Source organism: Cavia porcellus, unplaced genomic scaffold (assembly GCF_034190915.1).
Source record: "Cavia porcellus strain 051 isolate PalLab524CR breed Dunkin Hartley unplaced genomic scaffold, mCavPor4.1 scaffold_10, whole genome shotgun sequence".
In the NCBI taxonomy this organism is placed as follows: domain Eukaryota; kingdom Metazoa; phylum Chordata; class Mammalia; order Rodentia; family Caviidae; genus Cavia; species Cavia porcellus.
This window is the reverse complement of record NW_026947493.1, coordinates 8821931-8839736: the sequence shown is the minus strand read 5'-3', so window position 1 is coordinate 8839736 and position 17806 is coordinate 8821931. Positions and strand designations below refer to the sequence as shown.

The window sequence follows — 17806 nt, the reverse complement described above, 5'->3', positions numbered from 1 at the left end:
GATAGAGCAGCAAGGTGGTACATTTCATTATATTACTATAGAAGTTGATATACACGTGACATTTTCACAGCATGGTAAGATTTCAGTCCCATTTAATTTCAAATGCCAACAGTGCCAACTCTCTTCACTACGGCTCGCTCTGACCTCTCAAGGGTTATCTGCCACAGGAAGGGTGGATGCAGCCCTGTCATCGTGCTTTGCTGCTCACTGTCCTGATAACCCCTTGATTTTCAGAAAGCATATTTTCGAATTTGCTCTGAACTCAACAAGCCAAATAGGATAGTCTTGCCTAAGGCGCTGCCCTTCTTAGATCATCAAGTATTATTTTTCCACTTTGTGTCATGAGAAACACTTTTACACTGCAGACTTAACTGTAGGATTAGAATGAAACCACCACAAACTCTTAATGGTACTTCTTGAGTTTAAAACACAAAACACAATTGTTGGCTTTCTTCTGCTAAGTAACACCATGCAAAACATACCAAAATCAAACAAACTGTCCGAAAGAACTTCCACATATCTGGAGGCCTGCCTCCTGCAGAAAGGAAAAGATTAAATCGTGCGGAACTGTAATCTCTCAGAGCTTTTGAGCCTAAGAAAGCGGAAATCTGCATGTTCAGAAACCTACTCCATTTCTCCCTGTAATTGAGTGGAGATTTTGTACCCTCTAAGTACAATCATTTGCAAAAACAAGAAAGATCAGATTGAAAGATATCTATTAAAGAATCTCAGCTAGTTGCCTGGGGTTTTTAAGAAAACAGGATTCCTATCTTTTTCACAGGATTCCTATCTTTAAAATACAATAGAAATCGGTTGCCAGTCTAGGTTACCACTGAAAACCATGCCCTGCCCAGGTAGGTACAAGCCCTAATTCCAAACCAATCCTGGAAGAGGTGACAGCCCCAAGTTGCACTGGAAATGCCTGAGCCCAGCTCTCCTGCACACTCGGGTTCACCTCTCCATTCTTCCCAAATGTCATCTGCACCCAGTCCCCGCTCAACCACTCCGAACAACCGTGCACCAATGACCCCCATTAGCAATAGCGTCCCTTCCTTCCACTACCGCTTCTCAGGAGAGAAGCAGACCCCAGGAAAGAATGGGGGTGGGCCATGAGCCCCCCTCTCCCACCTACCTTGATGATGCTGCTCCGGCGGGGCAGGCCGCCAGGCTTGCTCTCCCGGGGAAAGGGACAGGCGGCCGGGTTGGGGGTCGGGGCGAGCGCAACGCCGCGAGGTCCCCGGGCAGGGCTGGCCGGAGCTTCGTCCCCGGACACGCCGAGGCTGCAGTCTCCGTTGGAAACCCCGCCGCTGTCATAGCGCGCCCGCCCGTGGACCAGGCGACCTCCCCCGCCGCCACCGCCTTCCCCAGCTCCGGCTTTCAGGGCGCCCTTGGCGCCGAGGGCCGGGCTCGGGGAGGTGGGCAGGGCCCCGCCGGCGGAGCCCCCCCGGCCGCACTCCGCCATGGGCGCCCCGCGACCCGCCTGCACAAAGCCGCGTCCTCGCGTCCTCGCGTCCCCGCCGCCGCCTCGGACCGCCGCGCGCGGCCCCTCCTCCTCGCCTCCTCCCGCCGCCGCCGCCGCCGCCGCCGCCTCGGCCGCTTCTTCCGCTTTTCTTTTTTTTTTTTTTTTCTTGCTTTTTTTTTTTTTTTTTTTTTTTAATTTATCTGTGATGTTTGTTTCGAGCTCGCCTGGCGCACGATTGAAGTCGTGATGGCAGAATTATCGGAAGGTCCCTGCAGGGAGGATAGGAGAGAACACAGTCAGCTTGGCGGTGGCGGAGCCCCGGCTGCCGGCACCTGGGGAAGTAAAACACGCCCCGGTACACGCGCCGCTGCGGGCGCCAAAAATAACCGCGCGGGCCGGGCGCCCACCCTGGGCACCGCGCGCCCACCTCGGCGGCCCGGGCTGCGGCGCTCTCCGGGGGTCGAGCACCCGCCGCGCGGGGAGGGCGCGCGGGGACCCGCGCCCGCCTCCGGAGCAGGGCTGAGGGGAGCGGCGCCCCAGGGCTCGCGGGCCACGCGGAAGCGCCTCGCCTGGGGCTAGCGCGCTGCGGACTCCCTCGCGGCCGCCGCGCCCGGCTCCGGCCGTCATGTTCCCTCAGGCCCCGCCGAGGCCCGCAGGGGGGGAAGCGCACCGCGGGAATGGGCGGCCGGGCCGCGACAGTGGCCGCGGGACCCGGGAGTGGCTGCAGGCGGGGGCAACCCAGGCCCACCACCACCCCTCCAGCGGCTGTCTCCGCTGCAGCCTGGCTCTGCCCCCTACAGGCCGCCGGGACCCTTCTCGGCCGCCCCCGGACCCACCGCGAGCTGCTCGGCTCGCGCTCGAAGTCGCCGGCGTCGCGGCGGTAGAGGCTGCGGCCAGGTCATCTGGCCTCAGGGACCTCACAGCCTTGCGGACCGTAACCTCGGCGTCCGCAGCTCGTGGGATATACACACGCACAGCTGCTTATTATCCGCTAAGAGACCCAGGGGCGCCGATCGCCTGCCGTGAGGAGGGGAGCGGACGTCCCAGGGCCCAGCGCCCGGCTTCTACCCCCAGCCCTACACGCGGAACTCGTTCCTTTCCCACCCAGGCCGCTCCGGCCTGCAGGAAGCTCCCTCTGGACTTCCCCAGCGGGCCAGGCACATTTTACACACGGAAACCAATCCGTTCTCTTCCCTTGGGCTCCTGAACAGTAAATTGACTCAGGGGGTGAGAAGTGGTGTATCTGGCGAGCTTTCAGGGGTAAAAAAGCCAGAGGCTGTTCTGTGCCCTCCAAGTCGTGCCCTGCTGATTCCCGCTGATTCCTCACTGTCGTGCTTCTCTTTCAGTATCTTTCCTGGTTTCACCCACAGGTATGCTGGCTGGTCAGGCACCCCACGGACCCCATCCTAGATCCAGTGCAGGCTCCTACTTGCAGTGCCACATCTGGTCTCACCTTTCTCTGGTCCTCCTATACCGTCTCTGGCAAAGTGATGGGCCTAAGAATCAAGGATGATGGTATTGCACCCCTATGCAAGACACCTCCTTGGACCTCCATCCCTGGAACCAGAGCCTGAACTCCACAACTTGGTTCCAGGGGCCCCAGCTCTCCAGTCCTGGCTCTAAGGGCGCCTGCCCCCTGTCCTTCTTCTGTACCCAGCTCTTCCTCCCTCCTTGTGCTTCCTTTTCTGTGAGTTCTCTCCTTGCCGGGAGGGAGGGAGAAAGATTCCCAAGGGGATGAACTAAAGACTTTGCGTTCATTAGGACTGGGTCATAACACACTGCCAACAAGCCACTAAGGAAATGGGTTTTACATACCTGCATGTACTGGTCCTTACCCTAAAACAACATGAAATACTTTTGTGTTTTTCTTGGGGTGTTTAAATTCTGATCCTCTGGATTAGTGTTTTTACAAATCATCAGACAAGCTTTTATACATCTCTTGCCAACCTGAGCATACACTAACAAATATTTTCATGTTGATTTACTACAGTATGTAATATGTTGTTCAGTCTCATCCTTTTTCTTTCTTTTTTTTGCTTTTCTAGTTTTGTTTCAAAATAGTATTTTCTTTGACCTGGATACACTCTCATAATTCAAATCCAGTTCCTTTGCTTTATCAAATTTGTAATCCAAATATCTGAGTGTGATGTGAGGAACGAAAGCAAGCATGCTGTGGCCTTTATTCTTGAAGTTTTCTAATTTTGGTACAGTATTTTGAAAGTCATCTGATGAGATCTCTGCCTTTCTGTGGTAGTATCTAATCTCTGCATTTATCAAGTCAGTAAGGAACTGCTGTGACAGATCCTACAACTTTCCTCATGAGGTCCCTAGGCTGAGTAGGAATATATTGAGATTTAAACACCCACTGTGGTTTTTATTTAACTGTTATCTAATTCACCAATGTCCTCCAAGGCAAACACCTCTCCATCTCACTGTAGACTGGCAACAAGTCAAACCAAGGAGATTTCGTTGAAATAGATGTGGCATTTAAATTAAAACATTTCCCAAAGCATCTTGGCAGACCTGTAACTAATGATGCCAGAAGCCCAAGGCCTGTGCCAGGTTCCTTTTTATCCTCCTAAGTGCTTGTCTCCCACAAGCGGCTGGTCACACGCCTACTGGTGAGATAGCTGCATGTACTTCTTTATCACAAACACCAGAATGGTAGTTACCACTTCTGGGATCTGGTGATAGGCAGCATGTTCCTCCGACATGTGCAGAAGGCACCCGGCAGCCTTTTTAATAAGTGAAACTTGGATTTTTTTTTTTTTTCATGAAAAACTGCATAGTAAGCAACTTTTTCTTCTTCTGTGTCTCTGCAGCTTTGCATTTGTCCTATTTCATGAGCAATGTTATTAAAGAAATTATAAATTACCAAAATTCTTGCCGAAGTGTTTTGGTAGCATTGTAAAATTCATAGAAGTTAGAATCAGAAAAAGAGCCAAATATAGTCATTCCTTAGCAAATACCATTTAATTGTTCCTTCAGACTAATATTCAGAGCAGGGCAATAAAAGGTATGTAAGACATCAATAAAATGTCTCTCTGAACAATCCACCGAGCCTAAGCCAATTTATTCCATTGTATACTAACTGTTGGGTTTTATGAGTAATTTTTTCATGTCGATAGATATATTTATAATCATGTCAGTAATATATAACTTTATCTCTGTTAGTCATTCTTCATGTGTCAATTCATCTTTGTTTTTCATCATTGTTGCCACCCTAAACCAGTCTTCCATTTGTTTGCATCATTAATTTGATGCCTAGAACTTTGTTATTCGGGCTCTCTGTTCCATATTAACCTTTCAGCCTTCCAAAATAACACTGACACAGTTTACTGAATTCTTGCCGTCATTTATACCCTTGTAGGTTATGAATTCATATCTATTTTCTACTTCACAAACACTCTCTACTAGTACAGCTTTCCAAATTTTTTGAACCACTGGGAGCTTGGCCTTCAGATTATTTTTTCCCTCATGTAGTATGACAATTTTCATTTCCCAAGCCTCAATCTCATCTTATTTCCTGTATTTCCCTAAAGAGACAGTTCAATCTCTGAGACTTCGTATTTGACTGCTCTCCATGTGCTTAATGTGAGAGCTGACTATAACAATTTAGGTCAAGATGACTTAAGGAAATAGCAGATTTTATATAAATGTAGTGGCCCTGTGTCAATACATGATGTCAATTTTAATTTACTATGTTCCTACAGATTAGATTGTTTATTTTTATAATGGTCCTTAAGAAGAAGTGATCATCTTTCTTTCTGGGTACTAATACGGCAACCTAGATTTGCCAAAAACTTTCTTTTCCATACTCTGAATCTCCTTTGGCACTAAAGATCCTTCACCGATTTTCTTGGATCCATCTTCCACAAGTGTATATGGCTGCCAAGAAGTGAGGCGCTCAGAGAATTACATCAGTGTGTTCCAGCTTAGTGAGGAACCACTTCATCAATTCATTAAATTTTCTCAGTAAATATTGAATTAGCACTTTGAGGAAATCTATTAATTATTAGGGGTCCAATAACATTATTCAATCAGCAAAAGTAGTAATGTGGTAGACTAATAAGATTTGTTCTAAAAATAACTTATTTATCACACTGCTTTTGTGAAGTCTCTCTCATGGATTTGTGTATATTTATAGCATTATTATATTGACAGGAAGCCTTGGTCATTACAAACTCAAATGCACTTGGGGTCCAGGTAGGTGATAAGAAGCTAAAGCAATTTGTTTCAAAATAACATTAAAATTTAAAGGTGTTATTTTCTAACAGTGATATGCTCTGTACATCAGATACAGAGGAATATAATTTCTGATTCATCTTTGGTTTTCTAATTTTAATAATATTTGTTAAAGAAACACTTCATGTTCCTCTTAACTCTAAGAAAAATGTGTGAACTTGACAGCTGACATTCAGCTGTGTAGGGAAGCAATGTGGTAGGGGACTGAATAAACTGATGAGGCATCTTGCTGCTTCCAACAAGGACCACTAGCCCAGTGCTGCCTGGGTCATTTTATTTTCCCAGAAAAACAAGAAGCCTAGAGTATAAAACTTGCTATTTTATTAGTTCATTATATTCATAGAAAGCCACAAGATGAGAAGATCAGGTATTATTCTTCATAAAGTTTTCAGAAAGGCCTATTCTTCCTGCAAACTACATGTTAAGCAAAGATTAGCAAACTGCTTCTAAATTCTGCCTTTCTTTGGATCTTGTCAATCCATTTTAAAGGACAGATTTATTTTTATGAGGTTATTGGTTTTTGTTTTGTTTTTACTTCAAGACAGGGTCTTGCCATGTACTTTAGGCTGCCTTAAACTCACTATATAGCTCAGAATGGCTTCATACTCACAACAGTCCTCCTACCTCAGCCTCCTAAATGCTGGGATTACAGGAACACACTACTTTTACAGCCTTATTTTTATGAGTTTTAGAAATCAAGTATCTGATAACCATATCATTTCACATATCCCAGTATATAAAGTATTGTTCAAACCTACTTCCTTTTATCTACGATACCACAATCCAACCCTAGAACTATTTCATCTCTAAATCTAAAACTCATAGACCCGCTCTCTAAAAAACTAATATTTCATCAGTTCTAGAAATTTTCTTCCCTGAAACTTGCCTTCCAGTCTTAGTCCAATCTGTGCTTCCTGAGCCCCATCCCACTCTTTCAGTCCATCAGCCTGCCTATGCATTTTTCCCCCAACTAGCCTGAGCCCCTTAACCAAGACTTTAAAACACATTGCAACCAGCATCTAAACCATTCTCATCCTTGTTGCTTGGTATTCACCTTTCCAATCTAGGACTGCATGTATCCAACCCTGGCTTTCCCTACATAGGACCCTAGGCTACCACTCTGCTAGAAAAAAATCATATAGCTAAGTTGTATTACAGGTTCTGTATATAATTTCTGTCTTCAGGGGATCTTTGGTGTTCTTATACAATATTTTATCTGTTGCTAAATGGCATTAATCTTCTCCAAACTATTATTCATCCAATGATCCACCAGCTCTCAAGCCTAGGGTTTTTTTTTTTTTGTTTTTTATGAGGCTCAAACTCATGATCACATGCTTCCAAGGCAGGCACTTATGCCACTGAGCTAAATCCCCAGCCTCAATCTTAGGGTTCTACTCTACAGAAAATAAGCTGTCCAAAATAAACCTCTTTAATTCTTCCTCTATTTGGCTGATCCATATCTCACTCACCACCTCTGCTGTCTATGGCTAACCTCAAATCAGAAACACTCGGTGTATGCTGTAGTATATATCACTGGTCTCTTCTATTCTAACATGATTGATCTTCGGAGACCCAAGAGTTGGTTTTTGTTTTGTTTTATTTTTTGCCTTCTTATGGGTAGAAGGCAAAGTATAATCTTCCCTGAATGAGTGACTGGTCCCAATATCAGCCACTCAAAAACAGAAAGGAATTAGAAGTTTAAAGGGCAGCCTTAGACCATCTTGGGTCTAGTGTATCAAGGCATGGAGAACAGGTGCTTCAAAAGAGGCTGTGGGAGCAGCTAAGTGGTTGGCACCTACATAGCATGTACAAGGTTCTGGGTTCTATGCTGCCCTCATCAGAAACACTATGAGGCTAGGCCTATAAAGATAAGAACCTTGCACACCCATCTTAAAATTACTCTGTGTTATAATTCCCTCAGTCTTTTCATAAAGCAGGGATGGAGGGGATTTAGGCATTAAGCTACCTCCAGCACACCATCACAGATAAAAAGGTGGTCTAAGAGTACTCTTCCACCACCCCCATAGCCAGTATGTCCTAACTCGCTAATCTGAAGAGGTAGGGTGGTTCTCCCACAGGGAACAACTCTTGTTTTTGTAGATGCTGCAGAACTGGGACATTTTTTCATCTCCTCTGCCTTGCTTTGTCATACCATGTGGTCCATTTCTCTCCCCCACTAGCTACTTTCCTTCCACACACAAATATGTTCCTGACATCCCTCAACCATCTTTTTAAATTACACCTGCTTGCTCTTCTTACCATCTCACCAAACTTTTCTGTCTTAAAAAAAATTTATCTTCCAATTCTGATTCTCTTTCTTTTAACAGTCTATGTTTACTGGCTTCTACTAAAACTGTCTTTCTCCCAAAGATCCTGGTTGACATCCTAATTAATGCACTCTGGCTAGTTTTTAGTTTTTATCTTTCTTGACCTTAGTGGAACATATGATACTGCTGACTCTCCTTCCACTGGTGAAACTCTCTGTTCCCATGCTGAGATTCTTGGACCGACTGTACCACAAGAATTTCAAATTCAGTTTGCCTTGACTTTAATTCACTGATCACAAATTCCATGCATCTGTTTCCCAATATTCAGTATTTCTTTTAGTAGCACTTTACCCACATGGTAACCTTTACTAAGGTGCTCAGCATCAGCCTCAATCAAGTCTTCCTTATTCCAGTAATTACTCAGGCATTGTAAATCAACCTAGAAACGTGTTTCAAACCCACTGTCACCAAAATAGCTTATTTACTGTCCTAGCTCATTTCGCTTGGACTTCTGTAGTTGCCTCCTATCCCTGCCTGCCTGGGTTCCTCTCAGCTTCAATCTGTTCCTCAGACTACCATCACAATTGTCCTGAGGGGGTCACTGATCAACCTTTAAATCTCACACCATTTCACTTTTTGACAAACATCATTATCTTTAGGAGACATAAATGCCCATTGCAGCCTAACCCTCAGCTGCCTCTCTAGCGTCACCTTTTTGCTGGATGTTTCCTAAATGCTGGTCACGTGGCCTGCATCCCTGAAAGGCCATGCACTTTTGCCTCTTCTGCTTATGATGTTCGTAGATTCCTTTTTCCTCCCTGCATTAGAAAGACTAAGAGGCATCCTTCAAGAAAGCACAAATGTTTCCTTCTTTCATAATATGTTCTTAATGCCAAAAAACATAATTAATTACTCCTCTGGGCTCTTAAAACACTTAGTATCTACCTCTATAATGGTCCTCAAAATACATTGCAATCATTTATTTATAAATCTTTTGCCCCAATGCATTGAAGTTCAATAGGGTACATTTTGAAGTCTTTTCTCCATACCAAGTGAGTTAGTCAGATGTTGACACTATCTAGGATTCATCTTTAACCTTTCTGTAATAGCTCAGGACTCAACATATCATAGATCCTCAATAAATTTGTAGATATTATTTAATAAAATTATTTTAAAATCTATCTTTTTTCCTTACAGTTAAAAACCCTTTTACTATGTCATAAATTTTCTTTGCTTGGGTATGCTATATATGACTTAATTTATATTTGTTCCTATTTTTCCTTACTACCTGATATGGACTGGGAGTTTAGGATAAAAAAGTTTATTTTCCATTGTGTATGCATTATAGTTCCAGTTTTTTAAATTAAGGGAGCATTCTTTGGCTTGTCATGGGTAGGTAAAAATTATGATCTAGCTCTGAGAGGTAGGATGTAGCAAAACCCTACCAGACCAAAAGTATCACCTCTTCAGCCTGGCAAGCCGCCCAGCTCCTTTCTTAATTAATAACAAATTCCTACCATTAACAATACACAACACAAGAGAGGACAAAATCTCCAAAAGGCTGCTGTTAATATGTACAAATTACCTGGCAAAGGGAAGCTTCCCTAGACATTCCCACTTAGGCACATTAGCAAAAATTAGCCAAATGTCACTTTGTCCTTTTTTGGCAGAAACATATGGAACCCACACAAAAGAGAAAAGGCAGGTTAATCTTGTTACTCAGAAGGTGACAGAGAAGGCTTAATACACTGCCTTCCCACCCCTGTGATATTTGTGAGGACTGGAGTCTGGAGGATAGGAAGTTAGGCCAAATAAGGACAGATTGAAAGCCACCAGTGTGGTTTTTATCATCTAATTCAGTGTCTGCCTAAAGACAGAGAAACACCAAAAAGAGATTCGGAAAGGCAGTAAGACTGGAGTGAATCTACACCTTGGAGGAAATGATGGGGCTGGCTTGCTACATGGAGATCAGAAGGTCATTCTGGGGAGAGCGGACAGCACAAGCTAAGAAGACATGTCCAAGTTCCTTTCCGGTCACCAGTTCTCCTGCAAATGTTTCTTGTACTGTTAAACATTTGCTAAAATACAAATGTGGAAGAAACCTCAAATGATATTTTAAAATCATGTGACATGTAAATTGAAGATCTTGAGCATGATCCAGACAAGCACAAGAACAAAAAATAGAAAAGCCTTGGCCACAGGAATTTTAGGCTACACAGAAAAGAAATCTCCCTTGTTCTGTCATCAGGCACTGGGATGCATTAAAACCGGGCCTTGGAATTTCCTTCTCATAAGAACATGCAGAATAGAGTAGGCAATTATCTACCAGGATGTTCTGAGCAGTCTTGAAGGTAAAAGGTCATAATAAATGATTCCCTTTGACCTGCTCATTCCTGGTGTTCAACTTTTTAAATTTTGTTTTGTTTTGTTTTCAGTACTTCCTTGTCTCTATTTTAGTGAAATTATAATTTGTTGTGATTCAGTGAAATGCTTAAATCCTCTTCCAAACACATATATTTCTCACCTGAATGATCAGTTGCCTATCATTGTCTGTCCCATAATTGAATCTCTTTATCATCATATATTTCTATAGTTTGATTCAAATATTTCACTGGTCCATTTTCCCCTACCTTTTAAACATTGCCTTTTTCTCTTTATCACTGACTCAGCTATCCCGGGACATTCCCTCCTCTGAAAGGAGACTTCATTTGGTAAATTTAAAATGGCCTTTTTTTTCCCTAACATGGTAACTTCTTTGATGCTGTGTACTTGCTGTTTGTAACAGAGGTAATTAAAGCGTCCAGTAGAGTACAATGTTAATATGATTCCAGTACATGGTGTAATTTTAAATTACTCTCAATCTTCAGTTCTGGAAATGGGTACCTTGGGGTTTTAATTTCATGTTGTACACAAAATAAAGTTTTGGCTTTTGTTTGTGTTGATTTGTTTTACCACCGTATTCTCCAGTGTCCAGCTCAGCTTTATTGCACTTCGTAAACTGAACCATCTTTATGTTCTTTTATCCATTTGTCTTTCTACAAAGACCTTATTAATCTGCACTGACATTTCAGTCATAAAAATGGTCCAAACATTTCTGCTATGTCTCTCTTTTCCTTTTAATCACTCAGTTTAATTCGCAGATCTTTTATAAGCCCTTTTCTCTGCGGTACTGTGTAAATATTTCAGCCCAAGCGTCTACTGTTCCCACTTTTACTTGAAGGGGAAGTTGAACCTCCTGTCTAATTTGGGCAGTGTGACTCAGCCCCCAGATCTGAGATATTCTGGCTCAGAGTGTGAACCAGAATCCTTGGTGTTTGGTCACCTCTTGATGTAAAACAAATCCTTTAAGCTTTGAGGACTTCATTTTCCTCCATGGTCACACAAAGATAAAAAAGGTGACAGGCCTTCCTATCTGGCTTCCAGGGTAGGTAGGACAGCAACACCTGCAAGACTTAAAGAATAGTATGAATACTGATTTCAAAGGTAACAATACGTAAATAATTTCCCCCATAATCCACAAGACATCTCTGACACATATAGGAAGCCTAATCTCATCTATACATTAATATACCCCCTTTCTCACTGATTCCCTTAAAATAAGTGAGTTTAAAATGCAATAAATATTCTGTGATAAATATTTCCATGGACTCAAATTCCAGTCCCAGCCATTCTCTCCCTTATTTCCACACTGAATATAATAAAATGTCAGTTGAATCATAAAATCTGGATATTTGTTGGAATATACATCCCTTTTGCAGAGCTATTAGCAACCCATCTCTCCATATTATACTGACTTGGAAATTGTACACCCACTCATCCATCAACGCACAACATGTTATAAAAACTTGTTAGTTTTTCTAAATATAAGGTGATAATTCTGAAGAAAGAAAACACGAAGCATTGAGAGCACAGCATGTAAACTGGGATTTCACTGAAAAAAGGGGCTATCTCAGCAACCAAAGACGGGGGAAATCCATTCATAAAACCAGAAAGGTGAGCAAGTAATGTAGCTTATAAATTGCAAAGAGGATTGTTCCCAAGTACCAAAATGAAAGAAAGCATGAGCAGAATTAGAGCTTTCCTTTGTGACTAGTTCAAATGACTTGCTTGCTTCTGGTATTTCAAATAAGACACTGGGGGAAAACTAATAAGTACTTTCTAGTTCATTTTCCATGGCAAGTCCATATAACTCCAGGCCTCAGTATGAGATATACAGGCATCGTGGGCTAAGCAGAGTATCTGAGAGTGGCTCATTTCTCTGCCAAGGTCTGAACACAGACCCTTCAAAATAGGGCACACAGATCTCTGGGGAGGATCTTTGAGATCCGGGGTTTATGGATTTAATCATCAAGATTCTGCCTCCAAGTTAGGCATGGTGGTGTATACCTGTAACTCCAGTACTCAGTATCCTAAGGCAGAAAGAATACTGCAAGTTCAAGGCCAGCTTGGGCTCATAGTGAGTCCAAGGCTAGCTTGAATTACATAGGAAAACTCTGTCTCAAAAAGAAAAAAAAAAAAGATTCTGACTACAGAATGTTTAGTACAGCACTAGCTGTACTAAAAAAGAAGGGTCAACTGGACCACCACAGAATTAGAGTCCATAGGCAGATAACAAAACATATTCATCTCGTGAACCAATACCCTTCCTCAGTCAGTAAAAGAGAAAGATGGTAAGAGCAGGAGGAGGGGAAGTTAGCACACATTTATTCTCATTTTGCAGGTCAGACACTAAGGCACAACCAAAAATTGTATGGCACATCAAGGACTTAGTGCAGCTCCAAAGTCCATTAACCAAATTACTGCAATATACATTGAGGTGACAGGGGTGCCCTCCTCAAAAGTATAGACTAAGAGAATGGCTAGGTATGGGGAAACCTGTATTGCTCTTGTTTCCGACAGATCGAGACCCAGGTCAGTCACCTGGTTAGCCATTCTTTGCAGAGGTACCGAAGGCTTAGAAATCACCCTCCCCAGGCCAAGCTCTACTCTCTCCTTTCCCAAGATCTCATACAGACAGTATCTCAGAATGTTCAAACAACACCACTATCTTGGTCCACTGTGTGCATTAGTCATGCGGCTCCGAGGAAAACTGGTGAGCACTTATTGTGCATTAGGTTCTATTTTCAAGGCTTCTTGTACCCCACTTCCCTTGGCCCTCACAGAAACTCTCATACATTACCACTGCTATTTTCTCCATTTTACAAATGGGAGCACTATGAAGGCTCAGAAAGGTGAAGTGACTTACCCAACGTGAAACCACAAGTGAGAGACAAACCAGTCTCACAGTCAAGCTGTCAAAGATGTTCCTGTGTGTTTTAGCCCCGCCCGGCCTGTGGCAGCTCTGTTCCCCAGTATGCACTGATGTTTACTACCTTCTTCACTCCTCTAAAAAGATTGAGTCTTGTATCCCAGGATCGTAAGAGGTGTGGCTAAGGGAGGGGACAAAGGGACACTACAAGTAGACCTTACTTTTGCTCCTGCTGCTGCTCCAGACAAAAGCCCTGGTGAGGACTGAGCTGAGTCCCATCCATTGAACACCTGGCTTTAAGCTCCTCTAGAATTTATAGAAGAACATTTGACATTAAGTGAAGGAGACACACGAAAGAGTTTTTACAGTGATCCCATCCTGGAGGGAAAAGAAGGACAAGCTGACCAGAAGACTTTCATGAAACTTCCTGGCTGGAAGAGAATCTCATTCAGATGGTGGAATAATTTATCTAAAAATTTCAACATATCATCTCCAATCAGTCGTGGTTTAAAAAAAAATTGAGTTCATCAAAACCTCCACAGAATGTAAAAAATAAGCAAGGCCAGCTATCTAATTGGTAAGGGTTCTTTACAAAATGGAAAAGTGGGGCTCCTTGTTCAGAAACTATTAAGAATTTTAGGACAGCAACAGCAGGGCACTAAACCAAGTTCTGAGAGCAGAAGCCTGTGCGACTGCAATGGTCATCACATTCTTGAAACCTGTCCTCCATCAAGGCACAAACAGGAGGAGCTGACCTAATACAGAAAGACTCTCATAAAAACAAAAGTATAATTCTAGAGCTCAGCTCTAAAGATATATGGCAGAGTGTTTAGACAACCAAGATGGAAATTGTACAGCTCAAAAATATAAGGCATGAGCATAAACATAGATATATGAAAAGTATGGAATCATTGGGTAAGGAATTATAAAGATTCATTTTAATTGTACAGTTAATCATATATTGCAGCAAAAAATGCACTTGAGTTACTGCAAGAAGCTGTGTCATGAAATCTATGAAAATAAATTCTCACACCACAACATAACAAGTATAACTAAGTAATGAAAATAGAACTTTACAGACACAAATAAATTAAAAATTACATCCTAATTTACATAGAGAAAAACTATAGTAACAAAATTTTAAATTGCATAAGATTCTGGCAGCAATCTATGTATTGTAAATATATATATATATATATATATATATATGAAAATGAAAATAGAAATAGAAATGAATTTTGTACCTAAAAATCCCTAAAATGGAAGTAATAAGCTAAATTAAAGTAGGAAAATAAAACAAGTATTAAAATAAAACAACGTAACAGTAGTTTTCTTTTTGACCAAATGGGTAAATTATTGACTAACTGAAAAAGAGAAATTACAAATTAATGTAATCTGGGAAAGACAAAAATACCATAGATTTTTGTTGTGTAAAGAGCATTGTTCTTAGCTGTAAGGGTGTGGCTAACTTATTTAATATTTGTGTTTAGCTAATTTCCCACAAATATGTAGTAAAAATATATACTCAAAAATATTATTAATGCCTGACATATAAACAGAAAGATTAAGCATTATGACCCTATGGCATTAACTGGAGATTTATCTAAGCTTGAAAAAAATAAATGGCTCCTTGTACTACTTAAATTGCTCCCAAAATTTATTTTAAGTATGATGTGTTTCCTACAGGAACTTCATTTCCAAAGTCAATTTGCTGAGCCCTCAGACTTGTCATGGCTAGGCAATCGTACTTAGACCCAAAGACATTAGAAAATTTTAGCAAGCAAAACACAATAGAGTAAAAGATTGTCCAGCATGGAAGAAGCAGGATTTATTCAAGGAATACAAGGTTAATATATTTTCTAAAAACCATGTAATAGAATTAATTAAAGCAATACACAAAATAAGCACAGGTACTTAACAGTAAAAGCCACATATAAATTCTAGCACAATGTGTTCTAGAAGGAAGAGGGATGAAACACAAAGCAGAAGGAAATTTAAAATGCTGTTTCTTAGAAAATTAAGGTGGCTATATCCAGATATGAAAAATAAAATAAGCCATTGAGTTTAGAAAAGATCAGAGGATTTAAGAGTTGCAAAATTCAATGACAATGCTTTATACAGATGACATAACATTGAAAAATAGAGTCCCTATTAAAACGAGAAGAAAACATTAATGACTCAGAACATTTTTTTAAAACTGTAAAACCTAGTTGGAAAAACAAAGGACTATATAATAAATAAAGCAGAAATCAGGCATCTAGAAAGCCTAAAAGTACAATGACAATATTTTTAAATTAATAAAAATATGCAACATATTATTAAATAAAGTTCCCATAACATAATAAATAGAAATTTATATATGGATTACACATATCATTTGAATTTTTAAGAAATCAATTTTACTTAGACACATAATTATATTCATGCAATATTTCCAGTATATTTTATATTATTAACTGTCAAAAACACAGGAATTAGGCACAAACAATTAGGAAAAATAATTAGTTGAATAAAACATTTAGGAAAAAATAAAGGGAATTAGATTAGTACTGTCCAAAAGAAATATAACATGAGCCATATAGGTAATTTAAAATTTTCTAGTAATCACACATTGGAAGCACACAGAAACCAATGGATTTATTTTTAATCCAATGTATCAAAAATATCATTTCAACATATAAACAACAAAATTATTAATATTTTATATTCCTTTGATCATACTAATCTTCAAAATTCAAAATGCATTTTATATATACAGTACATATTTAATGAGAGTTCCCACATTATGTGTGGTTAGTTGCTGGCATACTAAACAATGCAAAATAGGTAATAAAAATATTGAAAAATTGTTTATATATTTATATACAGAAAATATATATACACATACATAGATGTAAATGACTAAAGAAAGATATGAGTACAAGTATTATCATTGTAGTATTATTTATAATATTAATCCAAATAGCACTAACTAGAGGTCAAGCAAGAAAAACGTGTAATTAATAATGTAAATTTCAACAACAAGTAGAGATATTGTTAACACATACATGAAGGGTTGGAGATACAGCTCAGTGGTAGAGTACTGGTCTAGCATGCATAAGACCATGGCAATACTCAGTACCGCACATTCACTCACCACACACACACACACACACACCAATATATATATATGCACACACACAAAGTTGTAAAATTACTTGAAGTAAAATTGTACTTGGTTATAGAAATGAACTATAGTGTAGACTACTATACTATTACATTAATCAAATGTTTTAGAGAAGTTTTACATTCATGTTTTAATGGATTTAGGATTTCTTATATACTCTTGTCTTTGAAGAAAAGAAAGGAAATGCTCTACTGTATTGCAACATGACCACAATAATTACAAAATTTTGGTTATACATTGCAATTGTACCATGTGTTTGACTTAAGGAAATTCAGCTAGACTTCAACTTTCTTTGATGCAGTTAAAAATACTCCCAAATAATGTTTTGTCTTTCTCACTTGAAGTTCTGGAAGAAATTTAGTCCCAATTCACTAAGCATTCATTTGTAGACTGTGATGCATTAATTTCTCCCCCTGGCATCTGGAATTTGTTAGGTGTGTACCATCTTTGGAAAAATTAAGAGAACAATCACTCCAATCATTTTTGTGCTCTGTGGTTCAGAAGAGGAATCCTTGTTAATATAGTTTTTAAAATCGTTGAATTGTACATTTAAAATAGATGGATGTTAGGGTGTGTAAATATACTTCAGTGAAGTTACTCTTTTAAACCAAAACACTGGCTATTGGAAAAGCAAGTGGCTTCCTTTGAAAGAAAAACAGACACCAACGCATGCACATATGAAACTCTTTCTTGCAGTTGATCGTTGTACGTTCTCTAACATATTCTAGGTTTTGTTTATTGTTGTCCAATAAAATATTTTACAGTGATAGAAATGTTCTTTATTTGCATTATCTAATACTGTAGACAGTGGTTACCTAAGTGACACCGGCTGCTTATTTGCCAAATGAAACTTGCCAAGTGTAATCGAGGAGCTGAATTTCTTATCTGATTTGATTTTAATTAAGCTTAAATAAACACATGTGTCCAGTGGCTACTGTCTTGGATAGTGTGGCCACAGAGAATTATCATGAGATGCACCAAAAATACTCACAAGGGATGAGTCAACCTCCTGGAAATCCTTTCAGGAAAATATTGGCTATAGTGGAATCTTAGAGACAATGACTTCCCCAGACGAAAACTGAGGTCCCCTTACTGTCCCTTAGAAGCCAAACTCCAATTCAACTCTTTTTCATCCCTACCCACACCTCATCAAGAGCCCATGAGAGAGAATTTAAATTCCATCAGTTGCTTTGTATTTCAGGTTGGGAAGCACTTCCTTTACAGCTGAGGAAAATGAGACCCCCAAATAACTTAATTGCTATGTAATTTTATTACTTAGGCTCCATAGGTTCAAAGTGCAAACCCTGGGGGCTTCTTAAAGGCTACAGAAAACAAACAAAGCATTGGTTCAAAAATTCAAAAAGAAAAAGACAAAAATCAATGAAATTTTCATAGAAACTTGATTAAAAATCCTCTTT

At 40.4% G+C, this 17806-nt stretch overlaps 1 protein-coding gene across 7 annotated transcripts in view; it reads right to left on the bottom strand.

Moving 5' to 3' along the window:
* The window catches only part of Plcl2 (phospholipase C like 2), a 195545-nt gene extending 193955 nt beyond the window's left edge, over positions 1–1590 (bottom strand). For 2 of the 7 annotated variants that reach the window (XR_010050065.1, XM_063256988.1), the window contains exon 1: positions 1133–1590. Coding sequence is in view for 5 of the 7 variants with exons in the window: in XM_063256988.1 (XP_063113058.1) it covers positions 1133–1462 (330 nt within the window). In the remaining 2 variants the exon portion in view is untranslated. The remainder of the gene's footprint in view (positions 1–1132) is intronic. The other 5 variants (XR_010050064.1, XM_063256989.1, XM_063256983.1 and 2 more) reach the window with 5 other exon arrangements.
* Between the last annotated feature and the right edge of the window lie 16216 nt (positions 1591–17806).